Source organism: Rosa rugosa, chromosome 4 (assembly GCF_958449725.1).
Source record: "Rosa rugosa chromosome 4, drRosRugo1.1, whole genome shotgun sequence".
Classification (NCBI taxonomy): Eukaryota; Viridiplantae; Streptophyta; class Magnoliopsida; order Rosales; family Rosaceae; genus Rosa; species Rosa rugosa.
The window spans coordinates 55,386,963-55,407,246 of NC_084823.1; the positions used below are offsets into that span (position 1 = coordinate 55,386,963).

Sequence of the window (20,284 nt, forward strand, 5' to 3'; positions counted from 1 at the left end):
AAAGGTACTAATTCCAACCAAAGGAATGACATACAGGTACACCGCCAGGCGGGCTACAACCTCAGCGTCGGATCACCCCCAGGTCACCGCCTACGTGCCGCCACGCGCCGCGCCAAGATAGCATCAGAAGCTCCTGAAGCTGGGAACTGAAGCACATCAATCCCACATCGAAAACAAGGAGGAGGTCAGCCTCCTCCTCACCTATAAAAGGTTCTCTCCTCTCTCCTCATTAATTACGCATTCAATACTTACCTACTGTTACTTTGTCAACATAAATAAATTGACTAACTTAGGCATCAGAGAGTCGAAGACCGCCCAGCGCGGTCTCCCTCTAACGCCCTTTGTATTTTACTTGACAAGTAGCGGAAGCTTTGAGAACGTTACAAGTATCGATCCGCCCACCGGATCAGCGTTAACAAAGGTTTGGCTACCGCCGAACTTTTAGACATTAACAGGGAGTTCGTGCCCAATACAAGAATATGCGCAAACATGCCGAGGGTTCTATAAGGTTCAGGTAATTCCTTACTAAGAATCCTGGAAACACGAACAATTTTGTAGGTGTTGGTTATATTATCAAATCCCATACCATACCAAGTAATGTGTACTTCAGAATTTGGACCATATTTTGTAAGTTGTTCGATGTTAATATTGGTTGGGAGACTTGGAACTTCTCTAAGAAGAGGATTGATCAACAAGCAGTGTTCATTCTCCAGGGCGATGCAAAACAAGTAGTAGAAAACAAAATTTATTTGGTAGCTTATGTAGCAAAGTGTTATGGAGGTGTTCAAAAAATTACCCCTTTTTTTTTCGACATAGTTTAAAAAATTACTGTTGGTATTATGGAATCTACCACAAATTTTTATTTTTTTAAATTGAATGAAGATATTTCAAGGTTTCTGTTTTTAAGTTCTCAATTCTACCCTCCAAATGCATTTGAATTTTCAAGGACACAATAGAAAGTTCGTCTTCCATGTAAATATGTCAATGATGACTTCGACGTCTCCACCGTAGGCCACAGGGAATCCCTAGAAACCGCAACAAATCCATCTCTTCAGATAAACGCCGAGCTGGTTATGTATCCTGTGTTGTAGGCATTTGATCTGGAAGTCTCAGACTAGCCCAAAGATTGCTAACTTTCTGTGGCGGGCCATTTCGAATGCTATCCCAACTAGCTGGAACCTATTTCGAAGAAAGATGGCTAACAATCCCATGTGCCAAATCTGTGGGGAGTTCCCTGAAACTACTGAGCACAGCCTTATCCTTTGTCCATGGGCATTAGCGGTATGGTTTGGTAGCTCAACAGGATACATTCCAGAGAAACAAAAAATCACAACTTTGGAAGCATGGATCTTGGAGATTCAGAAAAAGTCCTCCCTCCTCTCTGACAATTCGGAGTATGTGATGCAATGTGTGTTCTTCCATCTATGGGGTATATGGAAACACAGATGTGATGTTGTCATGAGGCATGGTACGCCCAATCCCAGGACTGCGATCGAGTGCATTAACAGAAGCCTTGGCGAGTGGCTGAATGCGTCTGGCTTGCTGGATAGAACTTCCCCTCCAGAAACGATCCCGAGCCCCATTCCTACTTGGCAGCCTCCCATCTTTCCTTCTGTTAAAGTGAATGTGGATGGAGCTTGGGATAATGTCACTCACAAAAGTGGTATTGGGGTTATAGTAAGGAATCATCGAGGCAACTCAATTGCAGGTGCCAGTATCCTCGGTAATCACAATTCACCCATTGAAGTTGAGGCAGATGCAGTGGTAAAGGGCCTTCAACTAGCTGCGTTCCTAAAGATCCAGAATATTATCATAGAAGGCGATTGCCAGGAGCTCTTCCATGCTCTCAATAATCCTTCTTCCTCTCCAAATTGGAGGATTTCACACATGTTGAGCAAAGTGTTTCATTTGAAGACTCTTTTTACCGGGATCAAATTCCATTGGGTCCCTCGTGAAGCAAACCGTGTTGCGGATGCAGCGGCTAAGCTTGCCAAGAGGAGGTTGTGCTCTCAGGACTGGGCCAACAGGCCCCCTACCTCCTTGATTTCTATTCTGAGAAGTGATGGCCTTCCAGGGCCCCCTGTAGTTTAATCCAAGGCTCATGCCTTCCCCCTTTTGTGTAGCCTGCGGGCTTTCTCTTTCTTGTTTTTCTCTTGCCCGCTGTGGCTTAATGAAATTGTCTTTCTCGACCAAAAAAAAAAAAAGATAAACACGACCCCACAACACTTGCACATTTTCATTTACCTGTTTTTAGTAATTATTTCCATTTTGGTTGTTATTATTTTCACGCATCCATTAACAACTTGTAGATTTGTTCGAGTGGATCCGGATAAGTTAAAGAAACATTCACGTAGAGATTTTTATAACACCTCAGAGAATTGACAGGGGAAATTCAGTATTAATTTGAATGGAAAAAGAATATTCATTATGAGTCATGACAATCAAAGAAAATCTTGTTTAGTTTTTATTTATTTGCAAGTAAACATCTCTGTATATATATTATTAATTTGGAATGTGGGTTGTTGTCACTATAGGTTGATTATTCAGAATTTGGTGTGGACTGTGGTCCTTGAAAATTCTAACAAATTTTGTACCATGTGAACGCATCAGTATAATATCCAAAATGAAGTTAATATTCTAACAAATTGCAGAAGACTTGATGGTGAAACTTGCAAAGATGCTAACGTACAGAATGTGTCTCATTCTCTTACCCTGAACTATTTCATATTCAATGTTTTCGAAAAAACCTATTTCATATTCAATTCACTTGGGAAAACGATTTTTCCATTATCTGTACTATTATTAAGAGAATAGGCTTTGTTAGCCAAAACTGAAAATTTTGACAGATTTAACCTTAAAAGATTAAAAAACTTTAAGAATAAATTAAATCACAATGATAAATATGACAATTATAAAATAGATTTTTATTAAAAAAATTAAAAAGAAATGATTCCACAACCTCCACTTTTTTCTCCCACTATTTTCTCTCTACAATAACTACCGGTGAATTTATTTCTTCTGCAATAATTACTCACCTTTTTTAAAAAAAATGAAAACTTTTCGTACATGTGATTGCAGACTAGTATAAGTTAATACACAACCTAATATACACATCCCCAATTCTTTTTTTATTTTTTGGACAAATTCAATTCCCACAACACCCTTGAACAATACCCGACCATCCTAATGCAGAGCACCGCCTCCACCGCCGCACTCTAAACCCTCCTCGACCTCATCAACGAGACCCTCTCCCTCTTCCTCCTCACCTCCCTCACCGTCCGATCATTTGCCGGCCGGTGGCAGCCCCTCCGCACCAAGCTTGCCTCCCTCCAGACCTCCTTCGCCAACATCTCCGACTCGCCGCACTGGGTGGATAACCCTATCCTCTATACTCTCCTCCTCAACCTCCTCTCCACAATTATATATGAACTATCCTCCACTTATGCAACCTTTGCTTTTAGCGAATCATATACCCATCATTTCACCAAGATTAAAAAGCTCAATGAAAGCTTTGTTTCTGCAACTAAATTTTTCAGGAAAATTGATTCGTGCAACGATCGATCAAGCTAATTAATGTCTTTATAAGTTATAAGATCTCGGTTCCATTTGGGATTTTCCAAGAAAGGTTATTTTTGTTGCCTACTCCCTAATCTGGCTTCATCCTCACCATATTCTCTCTGTCTTCTCTCTTTCCAAGCCCAGAAACACAAAACACATAAAAAAAGATATGCTTCCCAGGATCAAATCAACTCCCATCTCCCTTGCTTATAGCTTTTAATGAATTTTCATTTTTTGAGTTTGGTTAATGGTGAAGAGATCTAGGGTTAATGAATAGAAGTCCTTAATAGTTACTGTAAATAGGATTTCCATAGATGATAATGAGGTATTGGCCATTCTGACGAAGCTTCAGTTTAGAAGACTACATATGTGAATTGAAAAAAAATATATATATATCTGACAGACAATTTGAACTATGGTCAAAAGGGGTAAATTTGGAAATTCAATAAAATTTGATTGAGAAAATATTAAAATATAATAAATAGAGTGTGTTTTGTAATTTAGGGTGTGCTAATTTCACTCCCCTAAATATATCTCTTTAAAAATTCTATGACCTACTTTTCTACTTCTCCTTCACTAATTTTACTTTATAGCACTTCTGTTATCAACCCATTAGCTGCATGATGACTTCGACACCATTCTCCCATTTCATCGATCCATACACTCCTCACTCCTCACTCCTCAGATAGCCAGATCAGAGCCCTGTCTCTAGGGATTTGGACATTTCGTATTCACTTAGCCTACCGCTGCTGGCGCTGCATATGCTCTAAGAGCATCTGCTACGGTAAGCTATAATTGGTCTCTTATATCACCTTATATGGCTTACCATCAAGGAATATTCCATGGAACCTTTAAATAGCATAGCAAAAGTTTCTCACGGTAAGCCAAAAGCCATAAGGCATATTTGAAAAAAGTGGTCTAATTCATTATGTTGTATTAAGATAATTTAGTCCAAATATATTCAATATTAGACTCAAATAAAAGATCTCGTTGTGATCTTCATAATGGTATAAATTTTATTACTAACAAATTTATAAGCCTAAAATTTTAGAAGAAAAAAGAAGTGTGATTAAAATTGATAAAGCATACACATGAAAGTTTATGAGTTCAATGTAGAGGGACAAAACAGGAACAAAATAAGAACTAATAAAAAATTGAAGTGCTATACCTTACCAAGTTGAATGCCATATATGGCTTGAACCTATTGCCAAACGGCAAATTTTTTTCTGGAAAAACGTGAGATGCCTTATGGTGGGAGGTGATGATACCCCATATATGGAGTTATGCCCTACGATGGCAGATGGTCTAAGAGAGCGATTGAGAGAGCGAAAATAAATAATTGGTGGCCCCCGCTCTGATTATTATTAGTAGCCCGTATGAGACCTCTCTCTCTCTCTCAACCCCCCATCCCGCCGTTTTCTGCGTGATTAGAATAATTAGATCGACCTCTCTCTCTCTCTCTCTTTCTTTCAACCCCCCCCCCCCCCCCCATCCCTCCGTTTTAGTGTGTGATTATTTTTCTCTCTCTCTCACACACACACACACAATGTTTTGATTGGAGAGTTTACTACAGCCGTTTGATGATAGAAGTATAGTTTCTTCTTCCTAATTAATTAATATATAGATACCTATGCCAATCTCTCTCATTGGAATTAATAGGATCACCATAGTCTCTCCCACATCGATACACGAGTCCAAGCAAGAAGATGCAAAACAAGGACCACACAGCACCTCAAAGCAAGAAGATGCTACAGTTTTCCCGTCTCCCGAAGATTGCGGCCTTGCGGGTTTGGCAATTGGTTGAGGAGAATTTTGGGTATTCCAAAATAGAGCCACACTACTCCGTATATAGTCATGTTATGTGAAGCAGCAGTCAAGAGACTCAAGCCTTTGTATACTATAACCTATCCAGTATCCAGATACTATTCTATTTCATTTTTCTTTTCTTTTTCTTTTTTTTGGAAAATGAAAAATGAGGTGGTTTTTCTTTTGAGATGGAAGAGCCAAGTCTACGAGGTAGTGTTTCACTCTTATTGTCGAGTCTTTCAACTGATCTTAGCACCAGGCATGATTAAAGCCATTGCCACTAGGCTATAGTGATATTTACACTTAATGTGAACTCTAACATAACTCACATAAGCCAATATATGTGCACACATGTTTGATTACCTGAAATACCACATCATTGAAATATAGCCATTTTTGTAGATCATTTTTCTGACATGATTTAGAATTTACAATTATTTGTTCTAGTTAACTATATATTAAATGTAGCCATATTTGTAGATCATTTTTCATCAATAAACTTATCAAAGTTTAATTCAGTATTCATAACAACATTGAAAGAGTACTCACATGAATAAAGAATTGCGTAAAAAAGTGATGATAAAATGATAATTTAAGGAGTTAAACGTCCAAAATCTTGTAAAACCATGCTTTTTTTAATTGAATACGAAAGAAGTTGAGAATGAAAATTTTAGTTCAATACCGTTATAGTCACAGACTTGCAATAGAGATGTAGAAGCACAAAATCTTTCAAAAGTCAAAATCCTAAAATCTATGGCGCAGTATTATATTTCCTTTTATTAACATGATTACAGTTCCGCCGTCAAGGACTGACGTTGAAGTATCTGATATTCAGATGACATCAAAGGGACCCACAATGTCCATCGATGGTTGAAAGTTGAAACCCTCGGTTTCCTTAATTATCTTTTATGAAACAAGAAAGAACTAAACAAAAAGGTGGTGGACCGCTTTAGCTTTGAGAGTTTTAAAGCAATATCCTAATATTTAATAATGTAGAAAGAACGAACAATAATTAAGTAACTAAGCAAAAGGCACTGAATTAAACAACAGAAATTAAAGCAAAGTCCAAGCCCACATATCTTGTTATTAAATAGTTGGTAACGAAGCAATTCACAACAGAAGAAACTCATCAAAAAAAAAAAAAAATTAACAACAGAAGAAGACACCATAATTAAGTAATTAAGCTAAAGACATTAAATTAAACACCCAAAACTAATAGTGGAGCACATTAACCAACAACAGCATACGTATTCGACCCAAGTGAAAGACCATCGTTGCTGCTGGCCCAATTTTTCAATTCTTGAAATTTCTTCTCCTCCTCCGGAGAGAGCACTTTTATTCTGTACTCCGTACGCCTAGCTTCATTCATCTCTCGCCAGAAATACAGGTAGAAACCTTCTTGGACTCCTCGTTTTTTGATGAAGGCTATCCAGTCCTTCCGTTTGAAAGTTGGTTTCCTATATTTGCCACTTCTAGCGGCCAAGTAGAAATGATAAGCCTCACCTTTGTCGTCCAAGGCTCGGATTTCAGTATCTCTTCCTGGTTCTGCAGTGGGCATCATCTTAGCCATCTCAACAGTCACTACCAGTCTCTCCTTCACGTCTGTCTCCTTCAGTTGCTTTATAAATTTGGACTGGTTTGCCATCGATTGAGGGAATATTAAGAAGGGAGAAGGAGTGAATGACAGAGAAGAGAGTGAGCACAGAGAGCAAAAGAGAGGGAGAGAGACTCTGATGCTTGGAAGTGTGAGATTTGGGAAGCCATGACTCGTTTTATACAGGCGGATGCTCACCACAGCACTAGTTTGTTTTGAAAAAGAATCAGAGAAAAAGTGTGTTTTCGGGATTCGGAGAGAGACTGGTGTCGGTTTTCGGGGCGTGTGTCTGCTTTCGGGGTGTTTGTCTGTTTGCTGGATTTGGAGAGAGATTTGGAGAGACAGAGAGAAGAGAGAGAGATTTGGAGAGAGAGAAGTCAACTTTGGAGGGGAGACTGGGAGAGACCTGTGGCGTGCTTTTGCTTGGGCTATATAAGCTTGGGATTCATCAATCTTTCTATATTCAGAGCAGGTAGGGGCATAACCGTCACTCCGTCAGAAGTTATCGTTCACTCGCGCGGGTACCTTTCAGTCTTTCACCACACACCTGAACTTTTAATAAGAGAATACCCATGCTAGCTAGCCATGCAGTTATGCACCATCCTGTAATCTGATGGTCTGATATGTACCAAGTCTCAAGAGCTTCTTGTGCTACAGAGGTAACCATCTAATCTCTTGGGTAGTCCAAAGCAAAAGAATCAAAACATGAATTAGGAGCAGATTCAACCAATTCACCTAAAGATTTTCAAAGCAAGTAAATCCATCACTGAAATCTTAAAATGTAGCATCCATCAATGCTGCTAGGTGGCCAGAGTATTTACATTTTTCAGCAATTCTTAAAAACAAAACAAACAAAAAATCTCCACGATAGAAGATGAGAATTCTGCAACGTTTCATGGGAATACGACGTCCTGCGTGCTTAGGGATATACAAATTTCTCGACTTGTATGAGGTTGTGGGTGATTGAAGGCCTCATCATTTAGCCCTTCAGCCTTAAGCCCGCCCTAGGCCCGCACCGAAGCCCTACCCGGCCCTTGCATTAGGGTGGGTCGGCCCTACCCTTTCTCAAATAGGGTAGGGTAAGGGTCATGCAAATGAAGCCCGGCCCTACCCTACGGCCAGGCCCGTTTGAGCCCGTTAGGGCCAAGCCCGACCCAGCCCTTTAAGCCCTAATAATTTTCTATTTTTTCTATTTTTTAAATATGTTTCTCTTTAGTCTATAACATACAACTTATCTCTTTTTTGTAATTGATTTCCTAAACTTTATTTTCTTTAATTTTTGTTTCCTTTGTTAAACAACAATTAATTTTGGGAGATTTAGAGAGATAATTAATTTAATATAACCATCTTAACTAATATTTATAAATGTTATAACTTATAAGTTAATTCTAATATATATATATATATATATATATTAAATATGATCAACAAAAAACAATGAGTCTTGTATTACTTATATAACCATTGAGCCACATTTTGAGATAAAAAATAAAAATAATATATTTCTTTTTGTTAAACAAATTAAGGCCCTTTTAGGTCCATTTCGGCCCTATTTGGAAGGCCGGCCCGACCCGGCCCTAGTGGCTCGGGCTTTTCGGGCGGGTAAGGGTTAACATATTTAAGCCCCGGCCCAACCCTACCCGACCCTAAATTTTGTTGATTTTGACTAGGCCCGGCCTGGCCCGACCCCATATATAAGCATTACTTTTACTGCAATGCCAATTTTTTTTTTCTTTTGGGCCTTCTACCCCCATTTTTCCCACCAAAAAAAAAAAAGCAGAGTGAAAATGACATATCTAGCGCTCAAAGTAGATGTAGATCCCCGGAAATTACCATTATTGTGATACGAACATTAACGAATTGATTTTATATTCGAATTCCGTTATTTGGGAGCTAGGCTAGCCTTAGTCCAGAGCTAGAGATACAAGCATATAGAGGAAAAGTCACGCATGAATTAAGAATAGAAAGCGTTGATTCAAAGATCGGGGACTGGAAACAGAGAACAAGGCTTATCTAAGAGATTCAAAATCAAAGAAAAGATGTCTAGGCTTCAAGCGTGAAAAGTAAAAAAAAAAAAAATTGCATTTTAATTCAATTTTTTTTTTTCATTATCCTATAATTACAACTGAACAAATAACTAATGGAGCAGGAGAATAAAAGATCAAGGACAAAATTTTCCTAAAGATCAAGGTGAAGCTCATTACTTAACTTGGTTAGAAATTGAATTGCCACAAAATAAACCATCTCTCCAACTCGCCTTAAATCGGGATTTAATCGAGTTGAAATTAAACTCCCATAAAAGAGTTGTGGAAAGGTGGGATCCGGATTCCATCTAAAAAGTGCATTAAACTAATGAAACTTACCTGCTTTTTAATTTTTTCAGCCTATACCCACTTAGAAATTACAATACAAAATTTTGAGTTTCTTCTGTTGTTGTAGATGAAGGTAGACAGTTTTGAAATAACTTGGCTCCTCAATGGTTAGTGTTTAGGGATATCATGTATTTCTCCTCCCTCTGCATGTGTGCAAGACTTGAGCTAGTCTGTGATGCAGCAAATAAATTCTTAAAACAGCTGATATCCTACTTTCATGGCAGTATATAGTTTTACTTTGTGAGCACCTTTGATGATTTCAGAATATGAATTATACGCAATTAAGTCTCAAAGCCAAACTCTTAGACAAGAACTGTCTGAAAATATGCATGCCTGATTTTATTATGTATCAATTCAACAAAAAATGGCTACTAAAAGATACATCTGATCGGGAATTTCAACAATTTTCAATTTTGACTAGCGGTTTGTGATAGACTTCAGGGCTGAATCACTGTCCTTACCTTACTTGTAACCTTACAGAACTCACTGTGTTTTTGAGTTCTGAGGCTCTCGTGGGTTACTCCTGGTCCTGGATCTGCTATACCCTGCTATACCAGGTGACACCATTCCAATTGTGTCATGATATCACGCTTATGTCTAAAACTACATAGTTTCGATTTTCCATTTCATTGTAGGTCTAAATTTTGACATCTTCGACCTTGAGTCCTTGAGATGTTGCGTTGGATGTAATTAGCAGTAAAAATATGTCTAGATGATCGAATTTGGACGATGGCTAGATTGGTGCAGGCATTATTAAACAAGGGCAGTAATCGAAACAAAATTATTAAACAAGGGTAGGTGCACATTATGTCTTTGCGCTTATGTTTAAAACTACATTATTTCCAGTTTCAGTTTCATTGTACTTCTAAATTGTGAATCCCAAAATCATCTTGGATGTAATTAGCACGCAGTAAATATATAAGTAGATTATCGAATGTCAGATATTTTCTATAACTTTTGCTAACAGAAACTCTACAGACAGGGGCAGACCGATGTTACGGTTTGAAGGGGTCCGGACCCCCCCCCCCCCCTCTTTGATTGTTGTAGATGCCATGTTTTGCAGCTAAAGAGTGTATAATTAACATATGAAGTTGTTTAATTCAACTGCTGGACCCCACCCTCCCAATTCTCAACCCAATCATATTAAACAACTTTAACTTGGCTATAGTAAATAAATAACATAATAGAACAGCAAACTATTTTGTTTTTTGAGAAATAATGAAGTCAATGAGTTAATTACTTTCTTCATTATCTTGTGATTGATATATATATTGATTTTTTCCTTTCTTTCGGTTACATATATTTGATCTCTTTCTTTTTGTAAGCTAGATTAATAAAAAAAGTTAATGATTTGTGCATGGAGATATTGTTTTTGATACATATTTTCTTAATTTTCTAAATAATAATATTATCTTACCAAAAATAAAAAGTTAAAATTGTCATGTCAAAAACTTATATTCAAGTCTTGACCCCCCCCCAAGTTTCAAATCTTGGTTCCGCCACTGTCTGCAGATATGCATGGGAAACACAATGGATCACTATATGTGTAGAACCGAATTAAACATCTTACCATGTAGTACTATTTTTTACAAGAATGAATACAGTCATACATACTTAAAAGTTCCTCCAGCTAATCGGTGCAAATAAATCCTTGTACGTACCCATTAAACTTTCTGGCCAACATGCATGTGCTTCTCAGACAACTAAAGCCTTGTGCAGGGCGTTTAGTCAAGTAACCAATTCATCATGAGGCTCATCAGTGTAACCTAAAGTACCATAATCTCTCAAGGAAATCAAGCTCCCAGTATAACTCATAATGATTGTAGAGTCCTCGGTTTCAAGTGGGCATACCACAATATTGACGGAAGCACATCTAAGATCCAAAAAGAATCTAGCCATACTATCGGACTTGAAAGAACCGTTATGATCGTTGAAAAATATGCCAATGCTCCCATTCACCACAATAGGCATACTTCAACTCAAACTCGGGATGCATGTCGATATTTATGCTGTATTCCCTCGCCCACTCTATAATCTTTCAACACCCATATCTCAACATTCATACCTCCTTCTGGTGATCATGAAAAAGTCTCCACAATGGCCATCGATCCTCTTACAGTAAGCAAGTTCAAGTTGGAGTCCTTGTTCGAGCTTTGCAATGTGGGGGAAGTAGGAGTCCAATAAAACTCTTCTTTTTTGAAGTCGAAAGAAAGTAGGGGTTTTGTCCATTTACCCCATTTCTAGGGATTTTTTTCCCACTTACCCCATTAAGTTTTTTTAATTCTCTCTTACCCAATACACTCTAAGGGAGTCTTCCCTAATACCCCATTAAGATTTTTTTTTTGTTTTTAATTTTTTTTTAATACCATTTTACCCCTCACCCCTTTGTTACTTAGAGAGAGAGATAGAGAAAATGGAAGAGAGAGAAACCATAGGAGACTTCGCCGGAGCCCGTCACCAGCCGCCGGAATCCGGTCACCGGCCACCGGAATCCGGTCAACTTTCGCCGGAATCCGGCCAACTTTCGCTAGAATTCGGTCATCGGTCGCCGGAATCCGGTCACAGGCTGCCGTCCACCGGAATTTGCTGAAAATCTCACCGGAAAGTTTTTTTGCCCCCAATAGACATCTATTGCCCCCTAATAGAGGGGCAATAGACGTCTATTGCCCCCCAATAGACGTCTATCAGCCATGTATTGCCCCCTAATAGATGTCTATTGCCCCCAATAGACGTCTATTATCCTCTAATAGAACTTTCGGTTGCCATAATATGAACTAATCTCCTAAAATTTAGACAATAAAACTTTGTTTAAAGAAAAAAACGAAGAGATTATATCAATTTAAAAACGTCTATTCCCCCAATAGACGTCTATTGGCCCCCAATAGACGACTATCAGCCATGTATGGCCCCCAATAGACGACTATCAGCCATGTATTGCCTCCTAATAGACGTCTATTGCCCCGCAATAGGACTTTCAGTTGTTAGAATGAGAACTAATCTCCCTAAATTTAGACAAATAAAACTTTGATTACAGAAAAAAAAATAAGGAGATTACATCAATTCAAAACGTCTATTGCCCCCCAATAATATATATTGCAGCTTTGAATTCATCATGACCTGGGGATAAATAAAAGGCAGAAGAAAAGACACTCATACCATCCAGTCATGAACTTCTTTGACGCCCAACTTCTAAAAACTTTGTAAAAAGACTGCAGAGAGATGAAAAAGACAAAATGAATATGACAATTTATATAAAAACACACACACACAAAGAACCAGGTGTCTCAACTTTGCCCACGAAACAAAATAACGAATCATAATCTCCTGAACAAAAAATTTCCACAAAACAAAGAAAATCTTTCCACAAGTAAAAGTTTTAGTCCTGAACTATACACCAAGGATCAAACTAATACTACATTCTAATTGTCCTTCAATACAATAACGAAAAAAATTCAAGTTCTAAACATGATTATGCAGGCAAAACACCTCAATCAGACTATAACACCCAACCTTACCCGAAAATCAATTATCTGAGCTTCAAACTGGAGCATATGGATTGAATCAAACTCGTGGAAAATCAAAAGGAATTTATAGGCCCATAAATCTGGTTCTTAAAATCAAACAAGAACCAAATCGGAGCAAACCACCAAATCGGAGCAAATCGGAGCTCGACCTCTGTTGCTGATCTGCTTTCCCTTCTTTTCTTCTTCTTTGCCGGTTGTAGACCTGCACTGCCAGAGACCCAGGTCAGCGGTTCCCGGCTGTCAGCGTCGGAGTCGCTGCTGCACGTCGAACTCAGAGTCGGAGTCGCTGTCTGAGTTGAAACCGTGAGTCAGAGAGAGAGACGGATTCCGGTGGCCTCGGATTGAGCTTCGACGTCGACGACGGCGCTGACGAGAGAGAGGAGAGAGAGAACGACGCGGAGAAGAGAGAGATGAGAGTGGCAGCTTGTAGTTTATTAATTATCTTAAGGGCAAAATTGACATTTTATTTGAAATTGGGTGAGTAGGAATAAAAATGTGTTGCTGGGGTAAGTGGGATAATTTTGGCTTATTTTGGGGCTTTTGGTCAAAGACCCAAGAAAGTATATGGCTTTTTGTTACACCTCTTAGGGGGGTGTATTCATTTAAGAGTCTACAAGATTTTTTTGTATTTTAAAAGTCTATGGGTATTCAACTGAGATTTTAAACAGTCCTTTAAAATCTTGACGTATTCAATTAAGATTTAAAATTATCCATTCAAATCTGCTGATATTCAAAAGTATACGGATTTTTAAGGATTTCATTAAATGCTGGATTTTGGAGGATTTTATAGTGATTTTTATACATATCAAAACTCAAAAACAATCCAACCACTTCCCAAGAGATTTTGATGGATTCTTTCTCACTCAAAAAATGAAGAAGCTCTTCACCAAAAAAAAAAAAAAAAAAAACAAGTCTCAATAGGTGACACGCATTCATTTTGTCTTAGACCTATTTTCCCACTATCTTTCTCTGCCTCTGCTCTCATCTAATAATTTTTTAATTTATTTTTATCACTATAGCTTTAGAAGCCCTTAATCCTTCTAGCTAATTAAGCTCACTTTCAATGTTATTATTAAGATGATACATACACATATGATTCTTTTGTAAATTAGATATGAAATAAATTATGTCATTAGTTTACTACTTTATTTTTGTGTAACATTTTGGCTGGTTAGTTTTCTCTTATTGTTCATATATCATTATACACAACATAAAGAATGGTAGATTGTCATACTTTCTTGTCATTGATATAGCATTATAGTTGGATCCATACATCCATTGCTTAATTAAAGAAGAAGAAGAAAGAAAAAAAAATTAACCTACCAAAAACATCATAAAGATTTGTAAAATCTAAACAAATACTAGTAAATCAATCCATTAGAATCAATCAGAGTCCATATAGAATTTAAACAATCCGTGGATTAAGTAAATCTATGGATTATAAAAATTCAAACAAAGTCTTTTAAAATCTGAATTGAATACACCCCCCTAGTCTCTTACTCTGTTTTTCTTCAGCCAGTGCATATCTCCGTATGCACAAAGATTAAACGCGCAATTTAAACCACAGGGAGGAACAGATAGTATTTCTCTCCATGAGTTCGTGCCCAATACAAGAATATGCGCAAACATGCCGAGGGTTCTATAAGGTTCAGGTAATTCCTTACTGAGAATCCTGGAAACACGAACAATTTTGTAGGTGTTGGTTATATTATCAAATCCCATACCATACCAAGTAATGTGTACTTCAGAATTTGGACCATATTTTGTAAGTTGTTCGATGTTAATATTGGTTGGGAGACTTAGAACTTCTCTAAGAAGAGGATTGATCAATAATTCTCCAGGGCGATGCAAAACAAGTTTTAGAAAACAAAATTTATTTGGTAGCTTGTCCATATAGGGCTTCTCGTCGAATGAGTAAATGCGTATTCGCCTTTTGTCAAGGCGGTGCCGCCATCATATCTCAGTCATTGCAAAGTCGCAAAATACACTTCTCCCCCGGGAGGACTTGTTTGAGCAAAGCACATAAGTTGAGGTACTCGAACAACATGGCTGTTGCCAGCAATGAGTGAAAGTGTGTGCTGCCTAACGAAAGAGGGGCTGTCAACTGTGTTTAACAAGGTCTTGGACACACATCGGATGCAACCCAGTGACTCTACCGGCAGTCTCAAAAGGATGTACACCACAATATCGATGGGTAGCGATCCTCGGGATTTCGTTGCGGTTGTAGTACTGCCTCCTCAATCTGTTGCACCTCACCATCTCCAAATTTCCTTTTGAAGCTAGCTAGCTAGGTTAACCAGTCAACAAAGGGCTGAATAGTTTTCACGAGCTAAATATTTACCCTTTGATCCTTTTCTATAGTAATTAAATCCTGTTTCCAATTTCCAATTCTCATTAGAATCGGAAAACCAAACCCTAAAAGGGAAGGAATTGAAGAAATGGTATGGGACTCGGTGATCAAGCAAATGAAAATTTAATAGGTCCCTTTTTTTTTGCTTTACATGTGACCTACCTAGCACGGAGACCGCCTCTTTCCGTGAAGCAAAGAAGGAAAGCCACACCATAGATGAGCAGTGCTGTCGGAGGCAAAATCGGCACTACACTGTTTCTCAGGATTACACTGTTCATAAGGGAGTTAAAGCTGTAGAGTAGAGAATTTAGCGTGATCGAGTTCCGCATTTTGTCCTCCAAAAATAATCTGAAATTCTGAATCACTGTCACTTATCAGTAGCTTTTCACTACCATCTATAAAACTCTGTTGCTTCCCACCCAGCCATTTCATTTGCAGAACATGTTCCCTGATGCTCACATGCCGTAGTTCTTGAATGTTCCTACCAATAGCCATTGCACGAGCAGCGTCCCTCCCGAAAATGATGAAACCGGCTGCGGTCTCTAACAATTATCGTCCTGTTATAAACCCCTGAGAGAATCCTCCCAAAGTTGTGGCAATCAACACAAGTGCGAAGATTCTTGGCCAGTCTAATTGTCGTGCCGGGTGGAGTTGCCAGCACTCCAAAAGCAATAGCTAATTTCTCGCTGTGATAAGAGAGTGCATATCCCTTCTCTTCTGTCCCCAACTTGTGCAGTTCTGATGATACATCAGCAACATAACCAGCAATCTTCAGCTGACTATTGATCTCATCCAGCATTCTGTAGATTTCGTCCTTCCTTGGATGCGAAACATCATCCACCAAAAACTCATGGACTGTTCCATTCAGTATAATTGTGCTGCAGCCTGGTGTAGTTTGAATTGCTTTTTCCTTCATAAACTTCCTCAATTCAGCTAATTTCTCCCAGTTTTCAGCTGAAGAGTAAATATTCATCAACAGAACATAGTCCCCTGCCTCAAGAGCCTTGAGTTCGATCAAATGATCCACCACACGTTCCCCAAGGGTTTCATAGTTATGAATCTTGCAAGCCCCAAGTAAGGTTCTCCATATCTTCGAATCTGGTTTCATATCCATCGACATTATAAGCTGATATGCTTGATCAAGTCGACCAGCCCGACCCAAAAGATCAACCAAGCACCCATAGTGATGGACGTTAGGCACTACTCCAAACTCTTTGCTCATGCGATCAAAAATATCCATTGCTTCATCAACCAACCCACAATGACTGCAAGCCGAAAGAACACCAGTAAAAGTCTGCTCATCAGGTAAAACCCCCATTCTCTGCATCTCACAAAACGCTTCAACAGCGTCTCTGTCATGCCCATTCACAGCAAGCCCAGAAATGATTGCACTCCATGAAACCACATTTCTACCCCGCATCCCCTTAAACACCTCATAAGCCTGATCCAAACACCCACACCGCGAATACATAGTTATAAGAGCATTGCAGAGATTAGAAGCACCGATATAACCATGTTCTTCAATGTACCTGTGAACCCTTTCGCCAAACTCCAACGCATTCAAGTTTGCGCAAGCTTGGAGCATAAGTAAACAAGTAACATCATCAGGCTCACATCCGTAACATTCGCTCCGCATAATGTCAAACAAACCCAAAGCATCCGTGCTGCGGCTGTTATGCAGAAAACAAGAAATCAACACATTCCAGGCAACAGTGTCTCTGTGAAGAATTTCGTCGAACACCTTACATGCATCATCGTACTCGCCACAAATCGAGTACAGGTCCATCAAAGTCGTGAGTAAACGACTGTCTGATTGCTGCCCATCTCTCACAATCCTGGCCTGAACCTGAATTCCACCTAATAAGTACTTGACTCTAACACAACACTTGATTACGAAAGAGGAGGAGAGAGCGTTGCTACGGAGACCTCGCCGCCTCAAATCAAGGTAAAGATGAATCCCCTCCTGGGGTGAATCACTCACTGAGTAAGCTCTTATCACAGTGTTGTAGTGAATGGCTTTGGGTTTGGGAATCTGAAACAAGAATTGGCGGGAATAGGTCAAGTTTTGGAAAGGTGGGGAAAGCGAAACGAGGGACAAGAAGTGGAAGCAGATTGAGGAGTCGAGAATGAGAGAGGTTTGGAGAATGTGGGCGTGGATTTGGAGCAAATGGGATTTGTGGGTGCATGATTTGATGAGGGAGAGGAGGGAGTCTTTGAGGGTTTGAGTACAAGGGATGATGATGGGTTTGGTCTGGTTTTGGTGGTGATGGGGTTTTGGGTTAGTGGTGAAGAGTGAGGAGAGGGTGGAGGTGAAACGAGTACAAGAGATGTTGCAGTTTGAGCGCAGGAGGGGGTGTGAGATTGCGGTCATTTTCCACTCTCTGCTTTCTGAGATGTGAATTTATATGTTCTTGCCGCCCGCCTTCTCTTTTTTCTGCTAGAATTTGAGAATTTGAGAATTTTTTATCAGACTAATGGTTTGTTCATTTTTAAGTACTTGAACCGACACAAAATTGGTCTAATGGTAAATTTCAAGTTTGAATTCTCTTTTTTTTTAAAAAGTAACAAACACATTGTATGTTGAGTTTATGGACTAGCTAGTATGAAAATGTTGAGTAGAACTTATTTATTTTCATAAAATTATTATTATTTTTTTTTTTTGTTCATTTCATGTTGAGATATCAATTAATTCTGTAAGATATTTGAATAGATGGATTGATATTTCACATCCAACCTACTATGTCAAAGAAGAACCAAAAACTAAATCAACCGTCTACTTGACTAACCATTTTCATGTGCTTAAGACAGGATGTTCTGAAGAGCTGGCCTTTCTTCAGAGCCCACTGTTCATATGAACAACTAATTTAACCATGTTGCAAATTCACAAAATCAACCCAAAAAAATCAGAAAAACTAAACTACTGATCGGGCTGTTATGATTCCCTTTTATATCATCATGCTAGAGGAAGATGAGAAGGAGTCAGATAAAAGTGACTTAATCTCTTCGTCTTCCTCGTCTCCTCGATTGTCAAGAATAGCGATGGACTTGCCTCCACGAGTATCAATGGTGCTGAAATTAGAAGAATGGGGTGGATAATCAATCAGATTCTTCCCCATGATCTTTCTCTTCTTGTAGTTGGCCTTAAAACAAGCCTGTCTCAACCGCTTGGTATTATCCTCCAGTTGCATATCAGGAGCTTCCTCCATCAACTTCTTCTCCCTCTCCAACAACTCGATCGCATTCCGAAGCTTCTCTTCGTTCTCCTCTTCTTCCTTTCCCAACTCCTTCATACGAAGCACAACAAAAAAATGTGATAATGCATCCGAATTTTGAGATTATTCACACATTAATCATCACTTGCTTTAGAAAATTATATATTCCAATGGTGAATTTTTTTTTTTTTGAAATATGTCATACTTAGGTACCTGAATGTTCCGGATTAGGGTTTGGAGGCTGGTGAGTTTCCGATGAGGCCAACGACGAATACCCAACTCCCGGCACCTTTTCTTCAAAAGGGTCAAGCCTATATTCAGTTCCTTCGCTGCCTGAGTTATAGGCATGTAAAAGTACGGGGAGATTGTTTCCCTAGACAATAATCTCGACGATGAATAGCTTCTAGTACTACTACCACTTTTCACTTCATGATCAATTCTCATGCACCGCCTCTTCCTCTTCCTCTCCCTCTCTTCACCCACATGTTCTCTGTCAGCACCACTTTGATCTTCATTGCTAGGAAGCAGTAAATTAGGTTGCTGCTTTTCTTGTTGTTGTTGTTGCTGCTGCTGCTGTTGCTGTTGTTCTTGTTCTTGTTGATGATGATGATTAGGGCGCTCAAACCCAGAAGCGAACAACTCACTGTTAACTCCATTCTCAGTCTCATTTCCATTATCTCCAAAGGAAAAATCATCTCCTATATTTTCAGAAACTTATTTACACACATATAAGAACAATAGATAGAAACTTATATATATGATTGATCATCACCTGGAAATAGGCGGATTGGTTGAATATCGAGCGAAGGAAGACAACTCTCCATGAAAGGAAGAGCATCAATAAAAGTGTAGTCTTGCACCATCGGCGGAAATTCATTTTCCCAATCAAGTACCGGAGCATACCCACTTCTCCACCAATTAATTAAGAATCATAAGATTAATGGTTTTAAGTACTAATCAAATCAGAGGAATGCAGTTAGATCAAACACTAATCAATATTGTACCTGAAATCAGCAGGAGAAAATTGATTTGGGAATGAGAATGGGTTTTCATGATCCTTAGAAACTACCCAATTAGGGTTACTCGTCAGGGAATGACTCTGATGGTGAGTACTCCTCATTGTCATTGCACCCAAGTCGAGAAAGAGGAACAGATTAATGGCCGGCGGTGAATATAAATGTGAAGAGCTCTTATCGACTTGAGGAAGAAGAAGAGGCAAATAGTGAATGTATATATAGGCTTACATTACATATATGCATGAATGAGCACAACTACTAGTACGTGTTGTAATTAATCATCGTGTTTTGTGCGCGTTTCAATGCCTAGTGAAAGTTACGAGAATGTAGTATTAATTACTTGCTAAACACGTCCTTCAATTGGATTTATTAGATTTAGAGGGCTTAATCATCATCATCATTAGCCTACATGAACGTGCGCCGCCAGAGCTTCTCCTCCTCCTCCTCTATCTTATAATTTCATTAATATTATTCCTTCTTTCCATTTTTCTCGATTTTGGCTAGATATGTATCTCTAGCGAGAGTTTGGGTGTGTCGGAGGTGCCTGCATGCTTGCCAAGTGCGATTTTCCTTCCAACTTGGACACTAAAAACTTAGGACTTGCTAGCTAGCTAGTTACTACTTTACCATCACTATCAATTTGTAGCCTAGCTAGTTACTTTTCCTCACTCAAGAGGGAAATCTTTTCATCTGAAGGCAAAAGAAAATAAAAGTGATAGGATCTTCTCCCTTCTTCTGAAAATTTGAGATGATTATTGTGAGCGTGACAAAAGATGGGGTGTAGCACATATGCCTTCACATACAAGCATGCATGGCAATAACACCTCTTTTTGGAAATGACATTTCACCAAA

General features: G+C 38.8%; 3 protein-coding genes across 3 annotated transcripts; 1 reads left to right on the top strand and 2 right to left on the bottom strand.

The window, feature by feature from the left end:
- Positions 1–1,194: 1,194 nt before the first annotated feature.
- On the top strand, positions 1,195–2,091 carry LOC133745063 (uncharacterized). The gene has a single exon (XM_062173059.1). The coding sequence runs from the start codon at positions 1,195–1,197 to the stop codon at positions 2,089–2,091; it is 897 nt and encodes a 298-aa protein (XP_062029043.1).
- A 12,254-nt stretch (positions 2,092–14,345) lies between these two features.
- LOC133744052 (pentatricopeptide repeat-containing protein At3g47530) lies at positions 14,346–17,647 on the bottom strand. Its single transcript, XM_062172178.1, has 2 exons — positions 15,367–17,647; positions 14,346–15,225 (listed from the first exon to the last, which is right to left on the bottom strand). The coding sequence occupies exon 1, from the start codon at positions 17,573–17,575 to the stop codon at positions 15,686–15,688; it is 1,890 nt and encodes a 629-aa protein (XP_062028162.1). The 5' UTR covers positions 17,576–17,647; the 3' UTR covers positions 14,346–15,225; positions 15,367–15,685.
- A 502-nt stretch (positions 17,648–18,149) lies between these two features.
- Positions 18,150–19,279, bottom strand: LOC133745064 (protein RKD2-like). Its single transcript, XM_062173060.1, has 4 exons — positions 19,189–19,279; positions 19,042–19,114; positions 18,630–18,906; positions 18,150–18,488 (listed from the first exon to the last, which is right to left on the bottom strand). Exons 1-4 carry the CDS (start codon positions 19,277–19,279, stop codon positions 18,150–18,152), a joined length of 780 nt encoding a protein of 259 aa, XP_062029044.1.
- Between the last annotated feature and the right edge of the window lie 1,005 nt (positions 19,280–20,284).